Source organism: Stomoxys calcitrans, chromosome 3 (assembly GCF_963082655.1).
Source record: "Stomoxys calcitrans chromosome 3, idStoCalc2.1, whole genome shotgun sequence".
Lineage (NCBI taxonomy): Eukaryota > Metazoa > Arthropoda > Insecta > Diptera > Muscidae > Stomoxys > Stomoxys calcitrans.
Window position 1 is genome coordinate 173,565,026 of NC_081554.1, and position 12,526 is coordinate 173,577,551.

The 12,526-nt window shown below is 42.4% G+C and overlaps 1 protein-coding gene across 1 annotated transcript; it reads left to right on the top strand.

Annotated features, from left to right (window-relative positions):
* The first annotated feature begins 2,795 nt into the window (after window positions 1-2,795).
* On the top strand, window positions 2,796-3,378 carry LOC106083040 (digestive cysteine proteinase 2-like). The gene is made up of 2 exons (XM_013245857.2): window positions 2,796-2,904; window positions 3,083-3,378. Exons 1-2 carry the CDS (start codon window positions 2,866-2,868, stop codon window positions 3,284-3,286), a joined length of 243 nt encoding a protein of 80 aa, XP_013101311.1. The 5' UTR covers window positions 2,796-2,865; the 3' UTR covers window positions 3,287-3,378.
* The last annotated feature ends 9,148 nt before the right edge of the window (window positions 3,379-12,526 follow it).

Consider the following 12,526-nt stretch of genomic DNA (forward strand, 5'->3'; position numbering starts at 1 on the left):
ATATTTGGGTCGGATGTCAGGAGGCTTAAAACTGCGCACTATTCCAAATTTAAACTAAATCGGATAAAAAATAAAGCTATTATGGCCTTCAGACCCTTTTTTGGGAAATCGGTCTATATGGCAACTATATCTCAATATAGTCCGATCTGAATCATATTTTGTTCGAGAGGCTTGAAATAACCCACTGTTTTAAATTTCAGCGAAATCGGGTAATAAATAAAGCTTTCATGGTCTTCAGACCCTTTATTGGGAGATCGGTCTATATGGTAGCTATATCTGATTATAGTCCGATGTGAATCATATTAAGGTCCTATGTTCGGAGGCCTTGAGCTACTCACTATTTTAAATTTCAGCGAAATCGGGTGATAAATAAAGCTTTTATGGGCTTCAGACCCTTTATCGGGAGATCGGTCTATATAGCAGCTATAACCAAATATGGTCCGATTTGGCCCGCTCAAGAATTTAACCAGCGTACATCAAAAAGACGTATCTGTGCCAAATCTCAGCTAAATAACTCAATTTTTGAAGCCTGTAGAGTGATTACCACAGACGGACGGACAGACACACGGACATCGTTAAACCGTCTTAGAATTTTTCCGACGATATATATACTTTGTAGGGTCGGAAATTGATATTTCGATGTGTTGCAAACGGAATGACTAAATGAATAGGGGCATACTCATTCATCCTACGGTGGTGGGTATAAAAATGGTCTGTAGCCGGACAACATTCTGCAATGGAATCCGAATGAGATTTTAAGACAACACAAGTAAAAAAGTGTTAAGTTCGGCCGGGCCGAACTTTGGATACCCACTACCTCGGGTATATATGTGAACAACCTTTCGTCAAAATCCAGTGAAAAATGGATACCTTATGCCCCATAGCAGCTATATCGAAACCAAATACTTATAAGTACAATTCATTGTTCAATTGTGTATATCAAAATATTGGTCTTTCAAGTAGCTATATCTAAAAATAAACCGATTTGAACCATGTACTACACGGATGTCGAAATGCTTAGCATAAGTCACTGTGTAAAATTTCAGTGAAATCGTATTATAAATGCGACTTTTATGGGATCAAGACTTTAAATCGAGATATAGGTCTATATGGCGGATCTGGGTACATTTGAAAAGGATATTGAAGGGCCTTACACAACTCACCGCCCCAAATTTCGGCGTCATCGGACAATAAACGCACCTTTTATGACCCCAAAACCTTAGATAGAGAGATCGGGCTATATGGCAGCTATATCCAAATCTGAACCGATCTGTGCCATATTGCAGTAGTATGTCGAGGGGCTTAATTTAACCCACTGTCCCCAATTTCGGCCACATCGGACAATAAATGCGCCTTTTATGGGCCCAAAATCTTTAATCGAGAGATCGGTCTATATGGCAGCTATATCCAAATCTGGACCGATCTGAGCCAAATTGACAAAGGATGTCGAAGGGCCTAAGGCAACTCACTGTCCCAAATTTCAGCAAAATCGGATAATAAATGCGGCTTTAATGGGCCTAAGACCCTAAATCGGAGGATCGGTCGATATGACAGCTATATCCAAATCTCGACCGATCTGGGCCAAATTGACGGAGGATGTCGAGGGGCCCAACGTTACTCACTGTCCCAAATTTCAGCAAAATCGGATAATAAATGTGGCTTTTATGGGCCTAAGACCCTAAATCGGAAGATCGGCCTATATGGCAGCTATATCCAAATTTGGACTGATCTGGCCCAAATTGAAGGAGAATGTTAAAAGACCTAACACAACTCACTGTGTTAAATTTTAGCAAAATCGGATAATAAATGTGGCTTTTATGGGCCTAAGACCCTAAATCGGAGGATCGGTCTATATGGCAGCTATATCCAAATCTGGACCGATCTGAGCCAAATTGACAAAGGATGTCGAAGGGCCTAACACAACTCACTGTCCCAAATTTCAACAAAATCGGATAATAAATGTGGCTTTTATGGGCCTAAGACCCTAAATCGGCGGATCGGTCTATATGGGGGCTATATCAAGATATAGTCCGATATAGCCCATCTTCGAGCTTAACCTGCTTATGGACAAAAAAAGAGCCTGTGCAAAATTTCAGCTCAATATCTCTATTTTTAAAGACTGTAGCGTGATTTCAACAGACAGACGGACAGACGGGCGGACTTTGCTAGATCGTCTTAGATTTTTACGCTGATTAAGAATATATATACTTTATAGGGTCGGAAATGGATATTTCGATGTGTTGCAAACGGAATGACAAAATTAAAAATTGAAGCGCAAAACATTAAAGCGCAAACAGACATATTCAAACAATATCCATGTGGATATCTTGCTTTACGAATTTTAATCATCCTGTTTTCTGCCTTCCATTCAGTCAAAGTCAAATTTGTATTAGAAATCATGTTGCTCAATCATTAGGTTAGGTTAGGTAAGAGTGGCAGTCCTTTACAGACTCACTTAGTAAATTTTCAGTCCATTGTGATACCACAGTAGCGACAGACCAAGGCTTCTGGCGGGAATCAAACCCACGACCCCTGCATTGGTAATACCAGCTCCCTACCTACTCGGCTACTGGGACGCCCCATCAATCATTGCAATGTTTACAATATTTTGCAAATTGCCTCATCAGATTCCACTCAATCGAAAATATTGGCAATATCTTTTTCCACGAAAAGTAGTTGTCATCATAACTTTATGTTAAAAGAAAATTATCTCATAATTTAATTTGTCTACAAAATTGAAATTAGTTGCTTTTATTCTTCTGCCTACCTTGGCAGTAAACCTCTATGCAGTTGCCAATGAAAAAGCTTTCTATTGCAATATAACTGCAGTTGCAAGGTGAGCATCCATATTCAGTCTCTCTAACAATGGCAACACTAACAGATGAAGAATGGGAAGCGTATAAGGTATGATTTAGGTGGACAATGGTCATCATCTTAGTAAAAATCTGTTATCATTCCTATTAAGAGCTTGGTTTGGTTCCCATATCCTCTCCCCTTAGTAATCGTTTTGTTTACTAAAATTTTACTTTATGGAAATCACTTTATTTTTGAAAATTTCCTAAACCTTACCTCTGTTTTATAGATGCAGTTTAATAAGGCTTATGCCGACGCCGAGGAAGATGCCATGCGTCGCAAATTGGTGGACAAAAATAAGCAATTCGTTGATGAACACAATAAAAAGTTCCAGGCGGGCGAGACAACATTTGAGTGTGGCCTAAATCATTTTTCTGATCGTACGCCCGAAGAAAATCAAAGAAGATTTGGTCTTCGACCACCCAGAGATTAAGGATAATTTTAGAAATTGAAATTAACCCTAATTTTTACACTAATCTAAAATGTTTTATAAGGTTTGAAAATAAAATTGCCATTGAAATCCTATTGTTTTAAGTTTTTATAAGATCCTTTCAAAGAATGTGTTTTAAGTTTTTATACGATCCTTTCAAATGAACGTCTATTCTCTAGTGTAAAACCGCGTACTATGAAGCCTACTATAAAAATGGTTTTTAATCCGAGTAGCATCTGATCCTAGACTTTCCAAAACAACACCAAGGAAAGTGGCTTAGCCTAACAGACTCGTAATGTTGTTTGAATATCTGGATAGTCCTCCGGATCTACAGGGGCGTGATTAGACCCATATGTACTTACGCCTCAGTGGACTGCGTTGGAGAAATATTGTAACGCAAGGATAATACAACAGGTTCAAAAAATATGTTTGCTTGGTATAGGCGAGGCAATGGGAACCACGCTCACTAATCTATCCGATCCGAAACCTCTTCCATTCCTTCTAGGTTTCCTATCGTGGGCTCGATTATACTGCGGTGGTATGAACTGTTTCAATCCTCTCTCCATTTACCCATCGCAGTGGCTGCCTCATACTTAATCTGTATGTGTATGTCTAGTTTATCAAGAATAGTCTCCAGTGCCTTAGTGGGCGTGGTCCTCATCGCTCCGCCCATGCCAAGACAACATGTTCTCTGAACCTGTTGTATGGTCCTTATGTTGCACTTTTTCTCCATAGCAGTCCACCAAACTACTGAGGCGTAAGTAAGAATTGGTCTAATCACGCTTCTGTAGAGCCAGTGGACTATCCTAGGATTCTGGTCCCATTTCGAGCCTACGGCCCGTCTTCATAGTGCCCAACATCTGTGACCCCTCGCAGTATGCTCCTGAATATGACACTTCCAATTCAGTTTCCTGTTCAAGATCACACCTAAGTATTTGACCTTGTCAGATATCGAAATTGTCTAATTGAGGAAATGTTTCAGGCATATTTCAGTCTGCTCTGGGTTAATATTGAGACCTCTGGGTCTAGCAGTCATATGTCATATGGAAGACCCTTTCGGCCCTTCTGCATAGCTCGTTCGGATCCTTACCCCTTATATTTATGCCATGCGACACACAATTTATATACCTGCTCCTTAGCATATGGTTTATCCAGTCTCTAAGGACCGGGTCCACCCGGTACAGTTCTAAGGATTGGATCAGTGTCTCGGTCCGCACATTGTTAAAAGCCCCCTCGATATCAATGCATACCGCCAGTGTGTACATTTTGGCATCAAAGGATTCTTCTATCTCTCCACCGACCTTCCCTTGACATAGGCATGATGTTTGTATTTGAGCAGTTCGCTAGATGTTATACTCTTTATCATGGTGTCCACAAAACGTTCCATGTAAGGATTATGGGTCTGTAGGCCTTTGGTATCGCATAACTTGCCTTGCCGGGCTTGGGTATAAACACCACCCTTGCCTCCTGCCAGACTTTCGGAGTATATGAAAGTGCTATGCACGCTGTGAACATTTTGGCCAGACAAAGCGCCAGATAGTCCGCTTCTATCTGTAGTAATGCCGGAAATATTCCATCAGGTTCGGGTGACTTAAATGGTTTGAACATCCTCAAGGATTCCTTCACCATAAATTCCGTTATTATAAACCATCGATCAATGTCATTATTTCAAGATTCCGGTGTCTCCGTAAGTCCCTTCGTATCCTGTGGAAAATGGGTTTTCATCAAAAGCCTCAACATGTCCTCCGTCGGATCCGATAACTGAGACGATACTTGAGGTCGAGTGCGAGGCTCGCCTGGTAGCGGCAGTCTTGGATTATCGAAACTCTAGTATTACCATCCGGAAGTTCATGCTATACGAATGGATCAAAATTTCAGCTAAATCGGATAATAATTGCACTCTCCAGAAGCTCTAGAAGTCTAAAAGGGGGGGATCGGTTTATATGTCAGCAATATCAAAACATGGACCGATTTGCCCCATTTACAATACCAACCGACCTACACTAATAAGAAGTATATTTGCTAAATTTCAAGTGGCTAGCTTTACTCCTTCAAAAGTTAGCGGGCATTCGATAGACAGACGGACGGACAGATAGACGGACGGACAGACGGACGGACATGGCTAGTTCGACTTAAAATGTCACGACAATCAAGAATATGTATACTTTATGTATATGTATACATAGACGAATTTTTCGAGGAGTTACAAACAGAATGGCGAAATTGGTATACCCCCATCCTATAGTGAAGGGTATAAAAAATCAATTTGTGCTTATTTGTTTGTTCGCGAGTTCCTTAAAGACTCACAAACGGCTGAACCGATTTTCAGAAAATAGGGTACTACATTTTTGATATCTTAAAGGGGAGCGGACCCTCCCCTTTACCCAAATTTTCAGAAACGCCAGATCTCGGAGATGGGTGGCGCGATTTAAGCGAAATTTTATGTGCTCTCCTATAGTAACATATAAACAAAAATTTGGTATACAAATTTCGGATGGGGTACCAGGGTGGCCGCCCCACCCCCAAAACCTACCAAATGTATACATAGACCAATCACGACAATATGGGACTTAAATGAAAGATATTTAAGATTAGAAAACGAACCTGATATCCAAATGTCGGACCAAGTGCTAGGGGGACCACCCCAACCCCAAAACACCCCTAAATCGGACATATTTACCGACCATGGCAATATGGGATTCAAATGAAAGGTATTTGCGAGTAGAATACGAATTTGATATTCGAATGTGGGGTCAAGTTTCTGGGGGTCCACCCCTTCTCCGAAACACCCCCAAACATGTCTTATTTACTGACCATGGAAATATGGGGCTTAAATAAAAAGTATTTGAATGTAGAATACGAATATGATATACAAATATGGAACCAAGTATTTGGGGGACCGCCTCTCCCCAAAAACATTGCCCAAAGAGGACAAATTTACGACCATAGCCATTTGGGGCTCAAATGAAAGATCTTTGGGAGTAAAGCACTCTGATATCAATATTCGGGAAAAGTATCTATGGGGCCACCTCACCCCCATAACACCACCCAAATAGGAAGTATTTGCTGACCATTGCAATATGAGGCTCAAATAAGAGGGGGATTTTAGAGTAGAACACGAATCCGATATATATTTTCAAGGCCAACTCACTGAGTGGCCGCCCATCCCCCAAAACACCCCCAAGCCGGTCATGTTTACCTACTATGGAAATATGGGGCTCAAATTAAAGGTATTTGGGAGTAGACCACGTATCTGATATCAACATTAGCGGCCAACTGTCTAGAGGACGTCCCACCACCATAAAAACCCCCAAATAGGACGTATTTGCTCGCCAAGACAATTTGGGTCTTAAAGAGAGAGGAACTAAGTATTCATAGTTTTTAGGGGCAATACCTCAAACCGGACATATTTGCTGACTTTTGCAATAAGAAGTTTAAATGAGATTAGAGAACCAATTTGATATCCAATTTTGAGGGCAATGGCAATATGGGGTTAAAATAAATTATTTATAGATATATGAGAATAGAGCACGTTGCTGATATATTTTCAGGGCTTAGTATTTGGGGGACCTTCCCACTCCCCAAAACACCCCTAAATCGGGCATATTTACCGACCATGTCAATGTGGAACTTAAATGATAGGTATTGAGGGGTAGAGCAAAAATTGATACCCACTTTCGGAACCAATTTTCTGGGGGTCTACCCCTTTCCCAAAATACCCCACAAACAGCAAATTTTTACTGACCATCGCAATATGGGGCTCAAATACAGGTATTTGGGAGTGGAGTACGAATTTGATATCCAAATGTAGGACCATGTATTTAGGGCATCACCCCTTCTCCAAGACACCCCCAAAGGGTAAAAATTTTTCGAGATTAGAAAACGAATTTGAAAACCTATTTTAGGGCCATGTGTTTGGGGGACGCCTCATCGTATAAACTTCCCTAAACCAATGGCAATATGGTGTTTAAATAAATGGTATTTAAAAGAAAAGCACGATGCTGAAATTTTTTCAGGGCCAAGTGTCTAAGGGACCACCTCACCCCCGAAAGTTATTAAAATTTTTTTATAGAAATAAAGTTATGAGCTAATATTTAATTTTAATATAATATTGAAGAAAATGTCTTTACCTAGAAAATGACAAGCAAAAAAATATTCTAAATACAATGGAAAATGACATGCAATTTGATTTCCATTGAAAGTGATGTCAAAATTTTATTGAATGCAACTAATGATCTGGTTTTGCCTGAGTGACGAGATGAGTAACAGTATTAAGTAAAAGTATAATTTGATTATGAAAAAAAAAGATAATTATTTTTTTGTTTGAAAGGAAAGAAAATTAGCAATAACAAGTAAGTCGGCCCGGCCGAATTTTATATACCCTCCACCATGGATCACATTTGTCAAGTTCTTTGAATGACTTTTTCAAATATATTTAAGCTATGTCAAGTTATTGACCGATATGAATCGTAAAGAGTGATTTTTTTGAGGTTAGGATTTTCATGCATTAGTATTTGACAGATCACGTGGGATTTCAGACATGGTGTCAAAGAGAAAGATGCTCAGAATGCTTTGACATTTCATCATGAATAGACTTACTAACGAGCAACGCTTGCAAATCATTGAATTTTATTACCAAAATCAGTGTTCGGTTCGAAATGTGTTCATTCACCGTAACGTTGCGTCCAACAGCATCTTTGAAAAAATACGGTCCAATGATTCCACCAGCGTACAAACCACACCAAACAGTGCATTTTTCGGGATGCATGGGCAGTTCTTGAACGGCTTCTGGTTGCTCTTCACTCCAAATGCGGCAATTTTGCTTATTTACGTAGCCATTCAACCAGAAATGAGCCTCATCGCTGAACAAAATTTGTCAAAATTTGAACACATTTCGAACCGAACACTGATTTTGGTAATAAAATTCAATGATTTGCAAGCGTTGCTCGTTAGTAAGTCTATTCATGATGAAATGTCAAAGCATACTGAGCATCTTTCTCTTTGACACCATGTCTGAAATCCCACGTGATCTGTCAAATACTAATGCATGAAAATCCTAACCTCAAAAAAATCACCCTTTACATGTCATGCCGTACAAGTCATAGAAAAATATCACCTCCTAAATTTCAGGCAAATCGAGTAATAATTGCGCCCTCAAGAGGTTGAAAAAGTCAAACTGGGAGATCGGTTCATATGGCAGCTATGTCATGTTATGAATCGATTTAGACCATACTTGGCACAGTTGTTGGAAATCATAAAAGAACACTAAATGCAAAGTTTCAGCCAAATCGGACAAAAATTGCATCTTGCAGGGCCTCAAGAAGTTAAATCGGGAGATCGGTTTATATGGAAGCTATGTCCAAATCTGAATCGATATGGCCCATTTGCAATCCCCAATGACCAACATCAATCTTAAGCATCTGTGCAAAATTTCAAGCGGCTTGCTCTACGTGTTCGACCACTGTCGCGATTTCGACAGACGGACGGACGGACATGGCCAGATCGACTCAGATGTCACTGGACCTTCTCGAACTCCCTCGCACGTGTCCTCTTCTCTACAGCATTCCACCATACCAGTGTTCCATAGGTCAGTACTGGTCTCTCGATGGCCGTATACATCCAATAAACCATCTTTGAAGTTACCCCCACTTCCTACCGAACATCCTCCTAAAGGATTAAAGAGCGCACAGTGCCTTGCGGTTTCTTTCCTCGTTGTTCCTCTTCCAGAACAGTTTCAAATCGAGGACTATGCCTAGGTACTTCACTTCCTTCGACAGCCACAGGTTGACGTCATCAAGAAAATATGTTTATGGGGTGTCAGATGAATATTTCGAGGTGCTACAAACGGAATGACGGAATGATTAGTATACCCCCCAATATTATGAAGAGTAATTCTGCAGGTGGTTAACGGTCTAGTACCGTGAATCCATCCGAACCAGCAGGTTCGGCAGAGACACAATATCTGCAGGACCCAACCTCATGTTATACACAACAAACAAGCACACAACATAAACCATACCTTAACTCTACACGCAATATAATGATCCAACTAGACAACATTGACGTGCCCCCCTACGGGGATTCCTGCTGTGGACTCTCGGGAGTTGGAGTGATCCAGCTTTATGAAACGTATGAAGAGAGAAAGAGAGAGCAGAAAGCTTTTTAATGAGGCCAAGAGAAAGAACACGGCAGAATACTGGGACGAGCGTCGCGACGCCCTTGGCAAGTTCAAGAAGGAGACGAGAAAGGCGAAGAGGGGTTCCTGGGCGAAATTCTGTGGGAAATTTGAAAGCACAAGTGAGGCATCTATTGGGTTGCCCAAAAAGTAATTGCGGATTTTTTATTTTGCATTCTTTCTTCTGTCAGTTATCAGCTGTTACTTTTAGCTTGCTTTAGAATAAAATGTGTAAAAAAAGTATATTTGATTAAAGTTCATTCTAAGTTTTATTAAAAATGCATTTACTTTCTTTTAAAAAATCCGCAATTACTTTTTGGGCAACCAATAGGTTGCACAAAATGCTCTCGAAGAACCCCATTAAGCCCAGCTGCCTGAGGAGGGAGAACGGGACTTACACCGAGAGTGGCCAGGAGACAGTGGAGCTTTTGATGGAGGCTCATTTCCCAGGTAGACAGGAAGAGAACGACGAACAGGATATCGTGGTCTACATGTGGTCTTAACGGATAACCTCACCGGGGACATCGTTGACGAGGAGAAGATAGTTTGGGCAGTCCGCATTTTCCGGCCATTTAAGTCGGCCGGACCTGACGGAATTATCCCGTCACTGTTGCAAGAGTCCCTTGGAGTCACCCTGCCCTGACTTGAGCGGATTTTCCGGGCGAGCATGGCATGGTCCTACATACCAAGGGCATGGAGGGAGGTCAAGGTGGTCTTTATCCCCAAGGCGGGAAAAATACAACACAGTACGACAAAGGATTATAGGCCTATTAGGCCTATATGTCTGATTGACCTCAAAGGCAGATCGGTTGAGGCGGCCCTGCACGAGGTGGTACATGCGGTCGAGATGTCTCTCCAACAGAGGCAGTACACTTTGGCGGCCTTCTTAGATATTGAGGGGACTTCAATGATGTGGAGATAGAATCGATTGTCACCGCACTGGACCGCACGGGGATTCACCCTATAATCTCCCAGTGGACCCATAATATGCCTTATGACAGGATTATTAATGCGAGCCTGGGAGATAGTGTGGTCAGAAGGCGGTGTCTCCGACAGAAGGAGTACACTTTGACGGCCTTCTTGGATATTGAGGGGGACTTCAATAATATGGAGATAGGATCGATAGTCGCCATACGGGACCGCATGGGGATTCACCCCATAATCTCCCAGTGGACCAATAATATGCTTTATGACAGGAATGCGAGCCTGGGAGATAGTGTGGTCAGAAGGCGGTCTCTCCGACAGAAGGAGAACACTTTAGCGGCCTTCTTGGATATTGAGGGGGACTTCAATGATGTGGAGAAAGGATCTAAAGTCGCCGCCCTGGACCGCACGGGGATTCACCCTATAATCTCCCAGCGGACCAATAATATGTTTAATGACAGGATAATTAATGCGAGCCTGGGAGATAGTGTGGTCAGAATGCGGTCTCTCCGACAGAAGGAGAACACTTTGGCGGCCTTCTTGGATATTGAGGGGGATTTCAATGATGTGGAGATAGAATCGATTGTCACCGCACTGGACCGCACGGGGATTCACCCCATAATCTCCCAGTGGACCAATAATATGCTTTATGACAGGACTATTAATGCGAGCCTGCGAGTTAGTGTGGTCAGAATGCGGGTGACTAGAGGAACACCCCCTGGAGGGCTTTTCTAGCCGATTCTATGGAACCTCGTGATTAATAAAATCCTGATGGATCTCTGTGGGGACGGCAAGAGGATTATCGCTTATGCAGACGATGTCGTGCTGATGGTCCGAGGCAGGTTTCTGTCGACAATCAGCGAGATCATGGAAGGGTCACTGAGGAGGATGTCGCGATGGGCTACCAGAAATGGGTTGAGAACCAATCCAGGGAAGACGGAGCTGGTGCTCTTCACGTGTAGATATAAAATATCGGAGTTCAGACTTCCATCCTTGGACGGGGTCAACTTGCGGCTGTCGAAGGAGGTGAAGTACCTAGGCATAGTCCTCGATTTGAAACTGTCCTGGAAGAGGAACAATGAGGAAAGAAACCGCAAGGCACCTTTCTTTACTCCTGCAAAAGGATGATCGGTAGGAAGTGGGGGTAACCCCCAAGATGGTTTATTGAATGTATACGGCCATCGTGAGACCAGTACTGACCTGTGGAGCACTGATATGGTGGAATGCCGTGGAGAAGAGGACGCGTGCGAGGGAGTTCGAGAAGTTTCAGAGACTGGCCTGCATCGGGGTCACAGGGGCACTGAGATCCATACCGCAGGCAGATCTGGAGGCCAATTTGGATATGCAGCTCATTGAGGCCTATATTGGGAACTCCGGAACGCCGCCAGGGTCACGCTTAGGCTGAGGGAGCTCGGCATGTTGAAGCTGGATGGTTGCGACCACAGTTCGATTCTGGGTGTTATGAATGCGGAGGGTACACTGAGGAGGATCTCCGACTACCTGGCACCAGTACCGACAGGAATGAGGGCATTCGCGATTCATTTTCCTGGGAAGGATGAATGGAGGGCGAATGCTGTAATTGAGGAGGATGAGACCTAGATCCACACCGATGGCTTCAAGATGGAGTCAGGGACTAGATTGGGGGTCTACTCTGACGCACTCGATATCGGTATGTCTCTGACGCTGCCGGACGAGTGTACGGCCTTTTAGGCGGATGTCTGTGCCATTGCAGTGGCTGCAGGGGAAATTCTGGTAAAGAATTTACAGCCCTCAAAACTCAGAAATAATGTGGACAGTATGGCGGCGCTCAAGGCCTAGGGATCGAGGATGATGAGACTATATCAAGTTATAGTTCGATATAGCCCATCTTTGAACTTAACCCGCTTTTGGACAAAAAAGAATCTGTGCAAAGTTTTAGCTCAATATCTAAAGACTGAAGCGTGATTTCAACAGACAGATGGACGGACATAGGGTTCGGAACTGGATATTTCGATGTGTAGCAAACGGATGGCAAAAAGTAATATACCCCCATCCTTCAGTGCAGGGTATAAAAACGAGCTCAAGGTTAAGATTTCACATTTATTTGCTTAGCTTTCAACATAATCTCCAATGTACAATTTATTTATATGATACGATAGGTGCAA